Source organism: Bombus flavifrons, chromosome 17 (genome assembly GCF_040668555.2).
Source record: "Bombus flavifrons isolate JBK064 chromosome 17, iyBomFlav1_principal, whole genome shotgun sequence".
Lineage (NCBI taxonomy): Eukaryota > Metazoa > Arthropoda > Insecta > Hymenoptera > Apidae > Bombus > Bombus flavifrons.
The window spans coordinates 2,930,287-2,951,052 of NC_138458.1; the positions used below are offsets into that span (position 1 = coordinate 2,930,287).

Here is a 20,766-nt window from a genome sequence, read left to right on the forward strand (position 1 = left end):
AGCCTCGGCAACAACCGTCCTTCACGTCGATGAAGCCGGAACCGTCGTAGGTCGACTTCTCGAGAAAGACAGCAGCCTGGACTCTGTTATTACCACGTGAGTTACCAAGAACGCGCGAAGAAGTGTATTCTCCCATGCACCTGGAACCAGGTAAACGGGACCAGCCGTCCGTAAACGCGGCAAACGACGACGGTCTAGCGTCCCTCCCCATATTTGTCTTGTCTCTTTGTCTCTTCTCTTAGCCCCACCACACACCTGTTCCGCAACCCTTGTCAGTTGTGAAAGCGATGCTGAGGGGGGGGGGGGGGCAACAAGAGTGCCTCGCAGTCCGCTCCTATTGCGAAGGAGTAATGCTCGTAAAGGAGCGCACAGGGCGGGAGAGGGTAAGAACATTGCACCCTTGCAGGGTTCCGAGCCAAAGGGCGACACGCCGAGGAGGTTCTGATATCTCCGCAGACTTGCACGACGGCCCAGGGGATAGCGTTGAGGCGGGTGGTCCCTCCCAATGCCCGAACTAATCTATGAACGACTCCCCCAGAATGGGAGAAGACGCAGGAGAGCTCCGGCAGTAATTCGAAAGGGGTCCCTGTTGAGCGTCTTATTCAATCCTTTAGTGCTCCCATTTTCATTAATTTTTTCATTGATTCCATCCATGTTTCAGAATCTTCACACTTTCAGTCCCAATATTTGCCACTGAATTATCTAATAATAAATGGAAAAATTTTTTAAATAATATTCAAAATTTGCTATAGCTGAAATCTTCAGCTTAAACAATCTTTTTTTGTAGTTTCCTTCAGCTTCTTTAATTTTTGTTTTATTTGTATATGCGTGGATATTGTAGTATACTGTGACCGGTAATGTGTGTGGGAAATGCGCGCGGTTCGTACGAGACAGTGTTCGCCTTCATTTAGCAGCACCTCGATAATACGTAATGCGTATATAATTTTTCTGTGCACCCGTGAACGGGACGATCGCAATGCGTCTCATTGGAGCACATCTGTTTTGGAATCTCCTTCGCAAAGGAAGACTCGATTTAGCAGACAAAAACATGCAGTTGCGAAATACAGCATTAGGTTGGATCGTCACGGACGATACAGGCACAAGGACGCAACCATCAAAAACAACTTGCAAAGCGACACTGAAGGCTCTTCACGAAGAAGTGAACAAATTCTGGAACGTGGAAGAAGTCTCGTCAAATAAAATTTTATCTCCAAGGAAACAATCAACTATTGCAGTAGTTCCTTCCTGGAGTCAGGCACAAAGTTCTAATAGTAGTAATAACGCAAAAACGACTACTAATATAACAAAAGGAAAAACGAAAAGAAAAAGGGTCAAACTTAAAGTCTAAGTTTTATCCTTTATTAATTTTATACTATTCGCGTATAGAATTTAAAAAATAAAAAGAATTATTTTATATAAATTTCTTTTATTTCTTTCTAAATGGCTTTTATTTCTTCTCTGCGATTTCTTAAAAAGAATATAAGTTAAATGTAAATGTCAATGTTCTTTTTCTTTACACTAATAAAATATAAAAAATTACGTTTCCAATTATTTTCTCCATCTTCTCCGCCGTTTTTTTTTTTTTTCGTATCTCTACTCTACACTATTAGTATTCTTCAGATTTTATTCTGTGTTTTTATTTTACATACCTCTATGATTATGGTTTGCTCTAACCTTTCGAAATATTTGTTAACTTTCTGTTAACGTAAATTTCTTCCTTGCCTTTTCATCCTATTCTTCTTCACCATCATTTCTTTTCTTTGTTGCCATTTCCTTAATTGTATTATTATCATGCTGCTTCTGCTTTCCCTTCTTATTTAGAACGCGACGTCTTCAGTTTCCACCTGCATGGTTTGTTTTATTACTATTTTTACCATTCCGCCTATGGGCATATTATTTCCTTTAAGCATTATGTTATTTCTTCTATCTCTTCTCTCTGCTTCGTCTGTTTTAATCATTCCATCAAATCCTCCTCTGGTTCTTTTTAATTTCCAATGTTTGTATCCTTATCTCTATTTCTGACTCTTTCCTCACGTTTGAGGTGACATTGAATGTAGTGCGTTAAATAATCACTCGGTGTTTAGGTCAAAAATATATGTTTCGCTAGTCAATCTCGCTGCCCGTTTACCACTCGACTTTATCGCTTTTTGGTTCAAACTCGACTGTCAATCGGATTCGATTCTTTTCTCTTTGTCACCCCTCAATATCCCCACTATCCACGCGTTTGTTAGGCGTCCGAGACCGTTGCCACACACGTCTTCTTCTCGAACATTCAGCGGAAGGACCGTTGGGATATTGATGACTCATTAGGCACTTCGCTTCGGTGATATACATTGTTGCCGATTGCCGCTACACGTTTATTGCTTTTTATTCCATTCTCCTGTTATTTCTTTTAATTCTCTACTACTCTAATATCTCTCTCTCTCTACTTCCTGCGTGTCTTTCTTAACTGTTACCATAATGCCTGTCACTTTGTCTGTGATTTCACCATCTCTATCTTTTTGTATTTCTGCTTGCTTTTTTTCTTGTGTGTATTTTCTGCGTATGCAGCTCCTACTTTCCCATGTAGCGGTAATCTCTCACTTTTTCTTACTTTTTGAAAATCCTCTGAAAGCTCTTCTTCCAACTTTTATTTTTTCTTGTTTTCTCTCCATTTCTTTTTCCCTTAAGTGCATCAGTGATACAGTATGAGCTCCTTGATCTCTGTCCATCCGCTTGTTTAGCTGTGGACGCTCTCCCCAATATCTTGGCTCTTCTGTTCTTTCTGTCACCACTCCTGTTTTTCTCATCTACGTTTATCTTCTTGTCTATATGAATTACCGTCGTTGTCTTCTGATTATCTTCTTTTCTTGTCTTCCTTGGTGATAAAAACCTGAATTCCGATCGTCCTAAGCTCCGCCGACCTAAAGACTTCAGACGCTCTTACCATAGCCCGTTCCAGGATTTGGGCCAACCGCACAGAGAGACCGGATGCATTCTCCCTCCTCTTGTTGCCGGAGACCTCTAGAATAACGCCACCGATTCACGTTCGGCTCATCTTGATGGCTTCTATGCCAACCTCGGCAGGCGAAATTTTCTCCATCGTTGGTCGCACGTCAAAGATCAAGGATAGGATTGTGAATGAGGAAACTTGATAGGGAAAGGATTTGGGATAACCATTGCTCCAATCGACGTTTGCAAGCCAGTCGTGTTGATCATCAGTGTTCGTAATCGTTATCTGTTACTCCAGATGTCCAATCTCGGATTTCTCAAGTTGTATTTAAAACAAAATGGTAGTTACTACTACCAGAAATAGTTATTAACCATTTCGATTAATTCGACTCTCATTCGCTATTTATGAAACAAGGCAAACAACTGAATGGAATGATTTCAAAAACTTGTCGCACCCTTCTAAGGCGCAGCACTATTTTGAGATTCCAAACTGTTATGGGTAGCGTTAACTAGCGTTAACTAGCCTATCAATACGACTGATAAATAAAATTCCATGTTTCGACTTACCAGCTACGTGCAGGTATACTAGCAGGGGAGGATTAAAGTTTCCTTGGATTAAATAAATATCCTCAATATCTTGTTGATTGTTAACAATAATAGTCAATGAATAATGTTATTGAAGTCGTACACGTGGTACGAGTCTGGAATCGAAGAACAAAATGTTACAATGTTTAGCTTCTCACCTTGCTTATATGTGTTGTTGACCGCACTCCTGTACTATCGTACTGAGTTAGTGTAGTTGAAAGACTGAATGTATGAATCGCTGACGATTAATAAAATGCTCAGATTTATTTCTTGACGCTACTCAAAGACTGGATTAAAAACAATTCTCGATTTCGGAAAGACTGCTGTTCTTCTGAACTAGATATTAACTCTCGACCCATTCTTTACTCAACTTAACTGATTCTTACTAACTGAATAACTGAACTCTTAACAAATTTCTAACTGACTGACTCCTACTGAATTCTATAACTGAATCGAATACCCGAATTCTTGACAAATAAAGAATTGAACACTGGACAAACTATTAACTAACTGGACTGAACTCTGAACTGAATAACTGAACTCAACTGACTGAACTCTCTAGAAATCTTTTAAGTGAACTGCGCGTTGACGAAATTTGAACTGAGATACAAACTCTACAAATTTTTACTGAAATGCCCTGTCCCTAACTGGCGACCCTTATTTATACTAAGACTATCATGGTCTAATTGTCACGTGAGGAATTACTCCCTGATAGCGCGGAGATTTGCTACGTGATTTATTCTGCTGATGTCCTACCAGAATTCTTAGGATTTCAACTGATGTGGTTTTCGTAGAAGTATTATTGACGTTTCCCTTTTTTTGACTAGTCCTCGCTGCTGTACTCCTCTTGCAGTATTAGTTTATACTGATGATAAGTCGTACTCTGCTAAACACGCGTTTACCTTTACGCGTGAGAAGGTCATAGCATCTTATCTTCCATTGACGGTGTCAGTGAACGTCTCATTGTTCCTTGTTTCTATTTCGATATTATTTAAATTTGTTCAATAATAATGTTGTGTTTGACATTTTGAGTGGCCGTACGTTTATGGCTCCGACGGGCCCTATCCCTTCTTTAGGAAATTCCGAATTACATGTCTTCCCCGAGTTGTACACCTAATGATGACCCCAGCCGGGAAAGCACGATGGACGGACGAGACCCAACTGCTGGGGTGGAAAATCAGCAACATACTAGGACAGTTCATCATCAGACATCGTACTGTGCGGGTGAAATACTTCACCCTCAACAAGATCTATGCAGTATTTGCAGGAGTAATAGCTCGGGGAGGATTAAAGTTTCCTCGGAATATTAATTATTCTCAATATCATTTTGATGTTTGACAATAATAGACAATAAATAATTTTACTCGAAAGGAAACTGGATAGGGAAGAGATTTGGGATAGTCATTGTTTCGTTAGCCACTGGTAAGCCAGTGTTTACCAGGACTTACCGAATTGGACGAGGAATTGGCACTTGGCACTGGTGGGCGTGAGGAGTGCAATGGCACACCAGCAACTTAGAGGCCCAAATATCAATGACGATCTAGGTGATAACAAGGGCCCATTCATTTATGAGTTCTTTCTCTCTAATTTTTGGCTAATCGAATTTATTTTGTTTGTACCTACATTGTTTTTGTTTCAAAGAGAAAAAGTGACGCGCAAATTATCAGTACACAGCACATAATATTATCCATAACAAAATTATTATACCGGATATTTTGGTGATCTGATGTATCCAGTACAACCTGAAATAACCAAAAATATATGTATTTATATTAGTTCCTATTTTTTATGCGAAGATACTTTTATACGTACCTTGACAATCGTTGTCGGGCTATTGAGTTAACGTCTTCTTTCAGAATAAATTTCTTAATTCCCATCAGGTAAATTGCAACATACTGCTCCCAATTCATATCCCGTAAATCTAGTTTGACCATATCGCTGTCGTTCAACATTTTTACTTTCCTCGCTAAGTCGGAACAGTTATTTCTTTGGAAAGTCCATTCGTACAAGATGAAATATTGTAGCGATGTGAACAGCTTATTACCATTTTTGAGAAGTTTCATCAATCTGAAATATCATTTTTAGTTATTATTACAGATGAAGATAGAAGCTATCCCCGAAAGATTGTTCTCGTTATTCGAGAATTAGTAGAATACTTACATTGGTTTACTACCTCGGAGTCTTGAAAAGTTATCTATGACGAACGCAGGCAAAACATGCGGAATTACACTCCGAACGTTGTAAATATGTCTATTAGCTATCATTGGACAACCCGGGTACCATAGCGTATCGTTCAGTGGCGTTTCTATGCTACATTTCACCATGGTATCTTTCATCTGACCCCATCTTGGGAATTGAAATAATTACATTTGTAGAATTAATCGAATTACGCTTAAGGTAAAGTTTATTACTATCAGAGTATCTCAGGAAATATTATGCAATTAAATAAGTATTACATTACATCACTATCTTCCTAAATTAACGTATTGAGGTCAAAATTGGACTTTCGTATTCTACGTTTGTGTGCGCTTCCATTGTCCACGTTACTTAAATAAACTGAAACTTTTGGAACACTCTAACAATCGAATTACATGAGTTGACATATATTCAAATATAGTTGACATATATATTAAAAAATATTACTTAAAAGGGTATGCGTTGCTGGTACAGTTGTAAACTTTAACTTCATGATCACGATGTAGCGTGACATGCCATGCAGTACATATTATCGTGTCGACTACGAAATCGACAGGCACTACATCCAATCTTGCATCTCTCCTACCTCGTATCGCTGTTGCACATCCTTTGCCGATTAGCAGAAAGGTACCTGGTAACATTGAATTTATTTAGAAATTATTTGTGACTTTCGATTAGCAGAAATGTAATGCTAAATAGATAGGAATGAATTCTCGTAATAGTGAGCAACAACAAATTTGAACTATAATAATGATAATCTAGTGGAGAGCCTCTCATTGATCCTCTCACAAACAAATCGAGTAACCCCACTTTTGTGAAATGTAAGGTATGCTGACAATTGCTATTGAAGAATATCTGTTAAAATACCTGTAATTCCAGAAATATTTCGTATCCAACCAGGATATGGTTCTTCCAAAGAGGCACCAATTATGCTTGGCCGCACTATCGCAACTGGCAGATCTTTGCACTTGTTTGCTACAATCTGCTCTGCTAAATTCTTACTGAATGTGTATGTGTTTGGATAAGTTTTTAAAATCTTTTTTTCTATTTCATTGATCGACGTTTTGTCGAATTTGTCACACATATCGATCACCTCCGAAGGTTTCAAACTCGTGCTGCAAAATTAATGATAAGTGAACATATTCTTCATGCTACAATTGCAATTAAAATATTCGTAAAGCATGGAACAGTGTTAGCGCGTAACTTATTCTTACGTATAAATCTTTTCCCCAATCTCAGGTAGATTCGCATTACTATATGCTGTGCTCACGTACACGAAGCTAATTGGATGCCTTATTTCGTTCCAAAGTTCAATGACACGAGCAGTACCTTTCGTATTCACATTAACAGCCACGTGTAACGGTTCGTTGAATCTCACAGTGGCCGCGGCGTGAAACACTATGTTTACTTTCTCTAACAACAGATTTCTATCTTCTCGCGAAAGATCTAAATCTGGCAGACTCACGTCACCTTTCACGGGGTAAACTTTGCTCAAAACTGAGGGATGTTTCGCTTTAATGTTATCGTAAATCTGAAAACGAAAATTCCAGAAATGAGAGTCAATCGATTTGGCTCCTGACAGGCTTAAACATTGAAGGAATCAAGTATTATATTTACGAACGGGATCATCTGTGAGCTTCTTCAATCGTTGTTCTATCGTTTCGTTAGTTGTTGGGCGGATTAGTATAAAAATGGCAGCGACGCGCGGACACACACGCATCAGTTTTTCCAGTAGACCTATTCCGACGAATCCGGTTGCTCCAGTCACAAGGATCCCACTACCAGAGTAGAATTCCTCGAGCGAAGTCGTCTTATTCAATCCTTCATTGGTCCCATTTTCATTCGTTTCTATATTGATTGTATCCATGTTTCAGGGTCTTCACACTTTCAGTACCAATATTTGCCACTGAATTTTCAAACAGTAAGTGGACAAATGTTTAAAATAATGTACAATATTTGTTATAGTTGAGATTTTAAGCTTAAACCATCTTTTTGTAGTTTCCTTTGGCTTCTGTATTTTTTGTTTTATTTGTATTTGTGTGAATATAGTAGTATGCAGTGATCGCTAATTTGTGTGGAATATTTGCGTGGTTCGTGCGAGACAGTGTTCGCTCACATATAGTAGTACCTGGAGAATACGTATGTGATTTTAAGCGTGCACGCGTAGAAGTGACGATGAAATCTGGATAAACATTGTTTATATGTGCTTTTATTTATTAACTATTTATGGAGGTAAAAGGACTCATATTTCCGATATGCCGTTACAGATTTCATTCAGTAAACAGATTTAATCCATAATCGATAATTTTTCGTAGAAAACATCGCGCAGAATACTTTACGTCTCTGAACGTCATAGTCTTCTCCTTTACGATTTGCACGAGGTAAGTTGTTACTCATCTATCGTTCGCGTAAGAAACAAAGCGTACTTTTTCGTGCTCCATTTCCATCTTACTTTAGCTTTAGGAATGTGCAATATTTTTTTATTATCCTGTTTATGTATATTATAGTGCATTAGATCTACGTCATTTAGTTTTATAATTTGTTTTCTGTTTGATCTTTACAATACCAAGGCTTTTATTGCACAAATTATTGTGTCATAAAGATGTGATACGTTAAATATTGTACACACACATCCATATATATAGTACACAAGTAAAGAAAATTGTTATAATCAACTAACAACAATTTTGTATAAATATTGAACATAAAGTCCTTTTAAGTCTTGAATGTCTATGAAACGATGTTTATATTGTTATTCGAAGAGATATTTTGACGCAGCATCTAAATAATTAACAAATATATTATAAACAATGTGATAAATATAACAAGAGAAATTTTATCACCATGTAGAGTATTTTGCTCAAATTTAATAAAATAATTACGTAAATACATACTCTCTCCACTACCATTTCATGGTTTATTTTATATGTATTCAATATTACGTATGTATACTTCAGTTCATTTGTATAAATTTCAGTTTATTACTAAAAACAAGGGATCTTACCATTTAAAATGTAAAATGCCTAAAATATCTCGCATAGTTAATGTTATCACCGCGGAGTGATTCAATTTTTGCCAAAGAATAACGGGTGTCTCGTCCAAGTATGTTACGAAAGCGAATGTTCCGATTACCTCTACTGACTTGTAAATTATTGCAAAATCACTATAATGAACCAGTTTTACTGCGTAAAATGTAAAATACAAAATATTTGAGTATTAAAAAGCTTCATTTAAGCTATTGTAGTAATTAATAACCCGATGATATTTTTGATCTATATGACATTGGTAATGATAAATGACAGCCAATGGAAAACAATTGAATAGAGAATAACAAAAAATCGACTGTTACCTGATACTGTTTCCACTGCGTATTCTTTACTATAAGTCGAACAAAAATTGCGACTTCACGATAGTAGATACCGACACGTTTTTCACTGTACTGTAACGATATTCGATGTGTCGCTCCTCTAGATACTCATACTTTTAAAAACTTTACCCTACTACTGAAACTGTATGTTACGCATGAATAATTCGATTAACGATTTTATCTCCAAAACCAAACAAGAAATAGCATTGAGCGGTCTTTGATCGTGAAAGGTCGACAGGAATTGACTTTTTATCACTAACTGCTTCCACCGCTTGCATTTTAATGACATTTGCATGATATATGAATTTTTATTCCCCAAGATGAAGGGAGCAATATTTGTATTATAAATTCCACTTCTAATAATTACGGATCATTTATTGTGGTAAAGTTAAAAAATTGTTAACACAGAGCCAATGTAAAAAGTTCTCATGTAATATATAACCTTAACAAAACTATGGTATAACATCGTTTATTGTGAAAGTTTTAGCAAATGAAAGATATATACATATTCCTGCAAACCCTCAAAATAATTTTAAAAAAAGTATTCGCTACCTATTATGAAAATATTAATAAATATCTGACTAATGGTAAAAATATATATGTAATATATTTTTGCAGAGTTAGCGCTTCATAGGATAAAACATACATAAATATTTTAAAAAATAATCTGCATTAAAGCGTAAAAAAAATGAATTTAAAGACTATTTCATCCTGATGCAAGGTAATTATTCAAAGCCCAATGATACACGATATACAATCTTGTATCGTGTTTGGAAACGCTTATAAACAGCTCTGCAATATAAACATTATTGAAAATATATAGGAGCATTTGAAACAAAGAAAATCAAGTCACCATATTTCATGAAGAAATCATTTAAAGAAGAATTTTTTAGGAGAATGGAAAAATATTTCAAGTAGAATAATCATAAATTCGATAAATTCAACGTCACGAGAGTTTCAGGCAAGAATATTAGGTTGTCCGAAAAGTTTCTTTCGTTTCATAAGGTGATAATAGATGAACAATAATTTCTGTTTTATATTATTTTATTGAATTAGGTATAATACACTCCGTTCTATTTCTATTATTAACTAATATGAAACAAAAAGACATTGCGCGTCTATTATTTCCTTATAAAACGAAAGAAACTTTCCGGATAACCTAATAGAATTAGAAGGAAACTTTACTAATAAGAAAAGGTCCCGAACAGTCAGTTTAACCCCTTTCCGTGCCACTTAGTTCGACGAAACTCGGGCCCAAGCGGTAGACATCGACGCGCGCTAAACAGACCAGACTGATGCTCGTAAACAGGAACTAACATTCAGTCACGATCGTAACGGGAAAAAAAAAACAGTCCACGAGCTCGGATTATAATCATGTTTGGACCAAAATCTTCATCGCGAATCTGATTCGCTAAAGTACGGGTAGGGGTTAAACTAACAATATTTCGCTACCGTGTTTTAACCCTAAAACGTATAAAAAGTTATAATATATATATGTCGGAGATGAAAGGACATCAGAGCCTTCCCTTTGGAACCCCAGGAAAATCCCTTAACACCGTAATCTAGATTCTATCATAGGCGTAATTAAACAATTGTCGTCTTTCGATCCGATTGTATTTGTTCAAGATTTGTGATAATGAGCTTGGGCTCGAGGCGATAGCCAGTCGCCGAACGTAGCCGCGGTCACGGGATGAACGCTTTGCCTAACAAAGGTATGAAGTAATTCTATAGCTCTCCTTAAAAGAAATATCTCTGGCGACACGTGACAGTAAACATTCCAACGGTCTCTGTCCCGTGGCTCGCCACGCGCAGTCCCTATTCTTCGAGTAAGATGATTGCCAGATGTCGATGTGTCTCCACAGTACGTGGTCAGCTAGCCCGAGGGCCGTTATAAACACTAAGATCTAGTTACCTAAAGTCCTTCAAACAGATAAACAGTCTTTGTCCCAACTACGGGAAGATAGGGGAGATCTATTTCTTTCAACGAACGGCGTCTCCCACTAGCAACTTTCCCTCGAGGGCGGCTAGCATCTTTTCTAACCACCGATATGGAGATTGACCAATTAGCAGCAACGTTAATTTCCCTTACTTTCTGAACGAAGACTATCCTCGACGAATCCGATGATCTCGTGTCCTTAGACACACCCCATCATAGTTTTCCTCTGCAGCATCATCGCGACGAAAAGTCATTCTCTCGCGAGATCGTATTAGCGACTTACTTAGCGTCTGTACGCTCGGTGGATATTCCCCGTTTCAACAAAGAGTCCGACTTAGATTTTGTGGGCACGTTCATCCATCACCCGTCGACCGCGGATTCGTTATTGAACCTAGGATCATTATCATTAGTTTCTCGAGTGTCTAATTGCCACGGTTGCTTGTCCAATTCTATAATAATCGTATCTGCACTAGTCAATGTCTTCTCTATTGCTTATCGACAATGCGTAAACCAAACGACGATTCGTTTCACGCGCCTAATCCTAATTTCAATGTAAACCCGACATATATAACGGTAAAAGTTATAACCATTTATTTTCAGGTAATTTTTATCGGTGAAGTGAGTTTCAGATATAAGCATTATGTCAATTTCTTTTTGTTTTAGGAAGAGTTCTAGTTTGTATTTATGCTGAGATAGACATAATAAGCAATAATAAGTAAAGCATAATATATATAATATATATAATAATAAGTAAGCAATGATAGCAAGTTATTAATTTGCTATGTTTGTTTCACGATTAATTTTTCAAGCCTATTGAAGTTATCCGTGTTCCGTGAACTGGAAACACTAGTTTGTGATTGATCACAATAGATTTTCGGCTTACTTTGACTTCCTTGAACTACCTGTGCATAAAAGATTGAAGGAGTAGTGAATTTTTGTGGATTAAGTGCTTGGTTGGTTAGGCCCTTAACTCTGGGTTTGGGGTACTTGTTTTTATACAAGGTATTATAGGCTGTGCAACCTTTATATCGTTCGCAGACGATAAGACGATGGAGAAGGATGGTAGTCAGACGACCTAGAGCCGCTCCATCGCTGTCCCAACGGACCACGACTAGAAGGAGCGACAGCGCTAGGGGCAATGACTCCCCCTAACGCTAATTCAATAGTCAGGAGGTATTAGGACTGGCTCGAACAAGTGGAGAGCGTGCAACGGAAGTTAATTCATAAGAGGTTTCTGGAGCACTCCTATCACACGCGTAGGATGGTCATCGTGGAGTTTTAATTGGTAGGAATCCGACACTACTCTGCTGTTACGCGATTATTGCAACAGGGGAGTGCCCATGAGGATTTCTCCACGTACAAAAAAAAGGCATGCTCTCCTTGACAAAGGATGAATTTCGCAGGAGTTTCTGAAGGTTTAGTGCACTGATCTGTAGGGTGAATGCCTGTACATTTAACGCAGCGGTGATTGTAGTTGCAATATTTCTGCGTGTGGCCGTACCTTTGGCACCTTTACATTGAACTATCTGTTTTTCTTTTTTTTATAAAAAGTGGTTCAATTATTACTACCGCATTCATTAATCGATTGATATTATAGGCTTCTTTGTTATTTGGCTTTTTCTTTAAGTCAATAAAGAATAAAGGTAGCGGGTTTTTTTGTGATTCTATGCCTTATATTGCTAATGTCGGTTACTTCATGGCCATGATTTAAGAGTTCGAACTTCAGTCCATCTAAGTTAGCTGAGTGCTGGATGTTGCGTATTACCGCACGAAAACGTCTTTCTTGTTTCAGTCGATATGTGCGTAAGTTTGCGTTCAGAGTTTTAGTTATTTTGTTAGTTTTCTATAGGAGTCTGCATTGGCCGGCAGGATTTTAACCTGATTATTATTAATTTTTAGTATGTAATCCTCTTTGTTAATATCTTTCTCGGTAGACTTTATCATTGCTTGAATGCGGATAACATCATCAATGAAGATTGGTTGTGGGAGGAGAGTTTTTTGTGTGTGTTGATTTGTTGTTGTTTCAACTACGTCCATAGAATCGTCTGTAGTTTCTAATATTGTGAATCTGTTGTAAGTAGTAACGTTGCTTGTTGACGGTTCGTTCTGACTAGTGTTTCATTTTTTTTGACTGAATCAAGCTTACGTTTTTTGATGTTGTCAGTGTGGTTTGAAAGATGGGATATATTATCCTTTTGCCACGGAGGAGATAGAACGTTGCAGTTGTAGTTTTGTTCATGGGAGCCTGATCTGGTTACTTGGGCCATCTTCAAGCTAGTTAATTCAAATTGAAATAACTAGTCGATTAGGATTTGGATTAGAGATTAGATGTGTTGGATTTTCCACAAGCAAGTTTAGAAAACACTTGGTTTATTTCTGTTTCAACACACTTTCGTCGGAGAGTCGTCACTTATTGTATTGTGAACTTCACTGAGCACTAGACACACGTCTACACGCTTTAGTGATCGAAAGGAAACCGAGATAGGATTTATTGGTGGCAATTTTGGTTAGGAAAGTGAGGACAATACTCATTGCTTCTGATTGGATAAGAAGAAAGTTGGTGGGCAAGGAAGGGTTTTAGTCGTCCACGAGAGAAAGTTTCTAGCGGGAGACACCGAGCGTGAGACAAATCAAGTTTCCCGTATCTTCCCGTAATAGACAATATATTTAAGGAATACTTGAAATAAAAGCTATTTGTTTAGTCTGAAGGACCTTAAGTATGAAAATGCCAAAATTTATGGTGGGCCCTTAAGACTATTGAGAGTACGCAGTAAGGTTGTGTACCGTTGAGTTACCGGATGTAACAGTCAGATTCCGCATTTGTTAAAACTTTGCAGGTTTGAAGAACTGCACAAAATATTAAGCATATACTGTCTTTTATCTACGCTGACTCAAGTTTATAAAGAAAAACCACCCCCTAAAGTTCAAGCCCTAAAAGGCATTCACGAAAACAATTGAAAATAGACAAAAATTATAACATTTAAGTTTTTATAAATTTTTTTAGGGAAAATATACAACAATTAATAAGAAATTGCTTGAAGAGGTTACGTCAGTTATGTCTATTCATATTGAGATGGTGTTAGATGTACACTCCTCGTTAAAGAGATAGCCCAGGTGAGTTACCTGTAATTTCTCAATGACGCGTGTAAATTGTTTCATCTGTAACGTATAATATCAAAATATTATGAGCTCAGGATACGCAGCTTGCTGGAAATAAGTCACAATGTCGTAGATATTTTTATACAACCAAGGAAAACTATTCCAAACTAAGGTCGAAATGACAGCACACTCTGTTAATATGTTTAGCAATTGCTCAGTACTTCATGATCTATCAACGAGTAAAGATTACAGTACAATAATATACATTTGTAAGTATGGGACGCGGAAAAAAAATTAAACGAGTCTGAAAAAAAGAAAATTCTAGAACTAAAACAGCAACAGTTATCAGTAGCAATAATATCGAAAGTAATAAGAAGAAGTCGTAAAGTAATGAACAATTTCTTAAAAAATGTTGAAGATTATGGCAAAAAGAAAAGTACTGGTCGGCGGTCATCGTTATCCGATCGTGATAAGCGAGCAATTTTTGCTTCCAACTCGCAGTTAACAACGAAGCAAATAATGGAGAAATGTAGTGTTAGTGCCAGTGTTTCAAGTTTTTTTCTCTCTATTTATTTATTTAAATTTTACAATTTGTCCAGTAGGACATTTGGTAAAATGTTATATCTTGGTGTTGTAATAATATAGCATGTGGGTGGTTACCCCCAGCGAGGTATCATCTTCGTGTTTGTTAGGTTGTGTCCTTTGTGAGATCTGTTGGGTGTTTCCTTTTTAGTCTTCTTTCTATGTTTGATGTGTTGATCGTTTCCGCTGCCAGCCGGTTCGGGTGCGTTGCTATTCTTTCTCTGTACCTTCTTGCGAATCTGCTAATCTCCTCCTTGACCGTTGGTATTCCAAGGTCTTTCCGTATATCTTCGTTTCTGACGTACCATGGTGCGTTTACTATTGTTCTGAGGATTTTAGCTTGGATTATCTCTATTTTGTTTATATGGCTCATTGCTGCTGTTCCCCATAGTGGTATTCCGTACGTCCAGACTGGTTTTATAATTGTTTTGTATATTTTTAATTTGTTTTCTATGCTTAGTTTGGATTTTCGACTTGTTAACCATTGCATTTGTCTCCTTGCTGTCTGTATTTTGTATATTATTGATTTAATATGTTGTTTCCATGTAAATCGTGTATGTAGGTGGAGTCCTAGGTATTTGACTTGCCTTGTTTGTGTCATTTGCGTGCCGTTTAGTATAATGTTTGGTGGTATCTGTTTTCGCAGTGTGAATGTAATGTGGTTGCATTTATCGGGGTTTGCTTTAATTTGTTTGTCTTGAAGCCACTTTTCTATTTTTGTGATACGTTCTTGTAGTAATGTGACTGCTGTTACAGGGTTCGTGTGCCTAACTAGTACAGCTGTGTCATCCGCAAATGTCAATATTTTGGTATTGGTACTTGTTGGTATGTTGGCCGTGTATAATGTGTATAGCATTGGTCCTAGGACGCTTCCTTGCGGAACCCCTGCCTTGATATATTTAACTTCAGAGTATGAATCTTTAATTTTTACTATTAAGGTTCTGCTGCTTAAGTACGATTTTACTCAATGGTATATTTGTTCCGGGAATTGTTTCCTGATTGTTGGTAGAAGGCTTTCGTGGTTTATTTTATGGAATGCCTTCTCTATGTCCATAAAAAGGGCTGTACAGTATTCTTTGCTTTCTAATGCTGCTATTACTTCGTTAGTGAGTCTGTGCATTTGCTCTATCGTAGAGTGTTCGTTTCTGAATCCAAATTGGTGATCTGGTATCAGTTTTTCCTTATCTATTATTTGTTTTAATCGGGCGTAAATTATTTTTTCTAGTATTTTGGATAGTACAGGAAGTAGTGAAATTGGTCTGTATGGTGCTGTTTGGTATGGGTCTTTGCCTGGCTTAGGTAGCATTTTGATCTGTGCTAGTTTCCATAGTTTAGGATAGTATTAGATTCTTAATATTGCATTGTAAATTATTGTGATCAGTCGTACCGCTTTTGGAGGAAGGTTTTTTTAAGATTTTACCATTGATTAGGTCGATTCCTGGTGCTTTATTGTTTTTTGTTTTTTCGATTATGTTTCTAATTTCTTGTGCTGTTGTTTTAGGTATGATGTAGTGTTTGTCGGTTGAGGTACTAGTGCTTACTGCATCCTCGTCGGTATGACAATTGAGGTTGCTGTTATTGATATTATGGGGTGCGGATGTGTTGCTTAGGTGGTTGGCAAATTCTTTCGCTTGTTCTTCATTGCTTCTTGCCCATGTGTTATCTGCTTTTCTGATTGCTGGGACTTGTTTTATTGGCTTCTTTATTTTTTTTATTGTTTTCCATAGGAAGTAGTTGGTGTTCTCGTGTGCGGATAGTAACTCTATGAATTTTGTGAACTCGTTGTTGTTGTGTTCTTTTATTTTGCTTTTTATTTCTTTTGCAAGTTTGTTTACTGAATAGTTTCTGTAAGTGTTGTTACTGCTTGTTCGATGTGTTCAGGTGTTTTCAATGAGATGTTGCAGTTGATTTTTTGCAATTGGTTGTTTTATTGCATAGTGTCTCTGAATTGTTTTGAAGTTTTGTTTTTTTTTTCTATATGTAATTATTATGGGTGTATGGTCGGAGCTAAGCTCGAGACTGGGTGCTATATTTAGTTTATTTGCGTTTAGTCCCTTTGTAACTGCAAAGTCAAGTAGATCACATGTTTTGCTCAGGTCTGTCGGCCAGTATGTCGGTCTTCCTGTGGATAATATATTGAGGTTATTGTTTCTAATGTATTTTACCAGGGTTCTACCTCGAGGTGTAGTGATTCTTGATCCCCATATTGTGTGCTTTGAATTGTAGTCTCCAGTTGCGATAAACTGTCACCTAATTGTTGAAAGTACTGTAATATCGGAATATATTAAAGGTATAGTTTTGTCCGATTAATTATAGTTTATTAATAATGGATTGAAATTACAGATATTAGTTAGACAGAAAACGATGTTTGATTAACAGGAAAACTAAATACAACGCTCGTATTTACATCAAATAACTTGACAACTATTTGGTAACTCTCTCTCTCTCTCTCTCACTAGCAACTCTAACAACTCTACAACACTAACAGCTCAATTCTAACGACTCTATGCTTCGACGTCTCGATCAACTCTGCCCTTCGCAACACACTCGCTTTTCGACTCGCATACCCTGACCTCTCCGTCACCTCTCCTTGAAAACTCTAACCGTCTTTTGTTCTAACGCTGTTTATCGTTTTTCTCATACCTCTGTAAGAACTAGGTCACTTTAGTCACATAGGCGCTCTTAGATATAAACAAACCACAAAGGACGACGTACACGGTGTTTTTCTAGTTTCAGCCGATTTCCAATCGAAGCTATTTTACGATATTACAGTACTCTTCCCACTTTTGCTGTAACGGAGGTTGCTTGTATATGTTCCTTACTGACTTGGCTGTGTAGGTGATGTTTAATGTCGCTTTTTATTATTACTGCGGTCCCTCCGTGTGCTTTTCCTGAGGGATGCTTGGTGTCATAAATGGTGTAGTGCGGAATTTTTAAATAGCTTTTTGTAGTGAAGTGCGTTTCTGATACGAGTAGTATATCTATGTTGTTACTGTACAGGTATGTTTTGGTTTCTAGGGCCCTTTGTTGTAGGCCGTTAGAGTTCCAGGCTGTTATTTTAAGCGTGTCCATTTTTGTTTCTTATTTTTTGCTCAGCATGTTTGTGAGTAGTTGTAGCATAAGTGTTATTTGTTCCGTTTGCTGTCTGAGGGTTGCGTTTTGTTCGATTATCATTTTTGTAAGTATATCAGTATTTTTAATTGATTGTTTTTCTTTGATTTCTGTAGCGTCTTCGGTGTTGTTGCTTTGACTCTGATTGTTAATGAGCGTTTCTTATCTGATATTTTGTGTTACTTGCACGTAACTTCGGTTTACTTGAATATCTGTGTTTCTGATTATAGATTTTATTTCATTTTGAGCTTTCAATGTTGCTTCGTTTTCCGTTGTATTTTGTTGTTGTTGGTAGTTATCAACTGATTTATTGCGAAGTGGTGGAAACAGTTTACGTTGTAGTTGTTTCCTGATTTCACACCCTTTATAGCTGGCTGGGTGTGCCTTCCGTTACAATTGTAACATCTAACTTCCTCGATTTTTCCTGTGTATGGGCAGTGTTTTGTTAAATGGTTTTTTGCACATTTAACACATGCTGGGCTTCTATTGCAATAGTTTTTTGTGTGTCCGTATTGTTGGCGCCGCATGCATTGAGGTATTTCTATTTTGTAGCGTGGTGGTTCCACTGTTACTATTGTGTTTAAGATTTTTTTAACTTCATATATTGCTTTATTGTTGGTTCCCTATTCTAGTTCAATTAGGAATAATGATAGTGGTTGTTTGGTGTCATACCTGGTCATATTATTGATTGTTCTTGTTTTGTGTCCTATTTTTTTTTTTTTTTTAGTTCCTTACTTAATTTTTCTATGTTGGTTTTTGGATGTAGTTCTCTTATCATTACTTTGTAGCTCCTTTCTGTTTTGAGCTGGTACGTGTGGTATATAGCATTTTTCTCCTTAAGTTCGTTTATTACTTTTCTATAGCTTTCTGGGGAGTTTGTTTGGATTTTTACCTGTTCTAGTTTTACTCGTTTCATTATGTAATTTTCCTTCCCAGCTATGTTGTTTAATCTATCAATAAGCGGGTCTATTATTTGCGCCTCAACAAATATTGGTAGTGGTTTTGTAATGTGTGTTGGTTGAGTTGTGATTTTGCTTGTTGGGTCATCGTCTATTTCTTCCGTTAGCGAGCTGAAGGAGTTTCTTAATGGTAATTCTTGCAGCCATCGCTGCTTTTCTGATTCTATATTACCTATAATTTTTCTTTTCTTATTATAGGTCGCCACCTTCCAGCTTCCATCCTGTTGTGTTGTTTCTTTGTTCGTTTCCATTTCCACTTCAGTTGTATCTGAGCAGTTCTGATCTTGATTTATTTGTTGACTTGTTTTGTTGTGTCTGTTGTTTTGTTTATATAATATTGTTCGTCTTTATTAATTATCTTTATTGGTGTAACTTTCATTTTGTTTTTCTTTATAGTCTTCTTAATGGAAAACACAGGTTTCCAACATTTAGCTATGGGCGTAGCCGTTCGTATATTTATTTCAGTCACTTGCCGCACTTTTATGACGCACTGTACCACCGCTGCTTCACGTCCTCTCAGCTCGGCTGCTCGGGCAGAACTGTGAGTTCTACTATCCTGAAAAAATATCAAGAGACTAAAATTGAAAAAGAAACCTTCTTTAACAACGAAACACAAAGTAGAACGTTTATGGTTTGCAAAAGGCAGAATGCATTTGAAATAGAAATTAGAAAAAGAAAGGTACTATTTTCAGATGAAAAAGATTCACTTTGGATGGTCCTGATGGGTTAAAATATTTTTTTCACGACATAAGAAAAGAGACAATGTCAGCAATTCGATGACAAATGGGAGGAGGCAGTGTGATGGTTTGGGCCGGCATCGGTTATTTCGGCAAGACAAGTATCAAGCTCATCAATGGGAGAATGAATAGTGTCCGATACATAAATTTAATCAAAGAACAAATAAATAATTGTACAGAACCCATCTCTGGGCCTGATTACATCTTTCAACAAGATAATGCATCTGTTCACACATCTATATTGGTCCAATCATATTTTAATGAAAATAATATGTTTATTTTACCGTGGCTTTACCCGGTCCTTTACCCGGAAGTTAATGTTATTGAAAATTGCTGGGCAGAATTTGCTCACGGCGTATACGCGAAGCAATTATAGAATGCAATTGTACGCGAAAGGGATACGTTAAATCAAAATTACATCCAAAAACTATATAAATCGATAGGAAATCGTACAATACAAGTAATAGAAAATAAAGGGGGATGTGCCCATTATTAAATAAGTTATATGTTTGATAAATAATTATTGTTAGTTATAATTTATGTTGATCATTATTTTCTTATTGTACATGTGCTATCATTTCGTTCTTAGAATAAAACAATTTTTTTTATACACACTAAACCTTACAATATTTTTAATCATTTTCAACAAACCAACAAAGCATAATGTTTTCATATTACACGTTACAAACGAAAAACTTTACACGCGTCATTGAGAAATTAAAGATAACTCACCTGGGCTATCTCTTTGACGAGGAGTGTAAGTGCCCAAGAAATACTCTCGATGTTCAACAATATAATTTATTTAACAATCAACAATTTACAATCCTCACTTCTCGACTATGTATGCTTCGCTGATACACATAACCCTTCGCACTTCCCTGTTCAAAACCGAATGAATCTTTGGACAGATTCTTTTCTTTTGTTGCCCTTCGATATGCCCACTACGCACTCGTTCCATAGACGTCTGACATTCTTCCGAATATTCGGCGAAAGAACCGCAGAGATATCGATGGCACATTAGACACGTCGGCTTTCATGATATTACGCTTTGTGGTGCGAAGCTTTGTGTAGTGTCGCCACAATATCTATCTATTGTATTACGCCAGCCAACATTACCATCGTCAACGATCAACGCTAAAAGAACCTTATTAGATGATTCGACAATAATAGTAGCCGTCAATGCTATCACTCGAGAGTGTTTATTCAAACTAATAAGAATTTGATTTTTATGTATTCATATTTTTGCTAATTTGACTACAGTTC

General features: G+C 36.9%; 2 protein-coding genes across 2 annotated transcripts in view; both read right to left on the minus strand.

Annotated features, from left to right (window-relative positions):
- Positions 1–20,766, minus strand: part of LOC138188681 (putative fatty acyl-CoA reductase CG5065) — a 196,196-nt gene that overhangs the window by 168,753 nt on the left and 6,677 nt on the right. The gene's annotated exons all lie outside the window — the stretch shown is intronic.
- Positions 5,160–7,628, minus strand: LOC138188845 (putative fatty acyl-CoA reductase CG5065). The gene is made up of 7 exons (XM_069130988.1): positions 7,334–7,628; positions 6,927–7,243; positions 6,580–6,827; positions 6,160–6,343; positions 5,677–5,862; positions 5,329–5,583; positions 5,160–5,258 (listed from the first exon to the last, which is right to left on the minus strand). Exons 1-7 carry the CDS (start codon positions 7,577–7,579, stop codon positions 5,180–5,182), a joined length of 1,515 nt encoding a protein of 504 aa, XP_068987089.1. The 5' UTR covers positions 7,580–7,628; the 3' UTR covers positions 5,160–5,179.

What these genes read in the sequence shown, in the direction of transcription:
- LOC138188845 (XM_069130988.1), bottom strand. Translation starts at nt 7,579, where the DNA reads ATGGATACAATCAATATAGAAACGAATGAAAATGGGACCAATGAAGGA. An exon ending in AGAAGCTCACAGATGATCCC is followed by an intron (nt 7,244 to 7,333) that starts GTTCGTAAATAT and finishes TTTCGTTTTCAG; the next exon opens with ATTTACGATAACATTAAAGC. An exon ending in GCCCGACAACGATTGTCAAG is followed by an intron (nt 5,259 to 5,328) that starts GTACGTATAAAA and finishes TGGTTATTTCAG; the next exon opens with GTTGTACTGGATACATCAGA.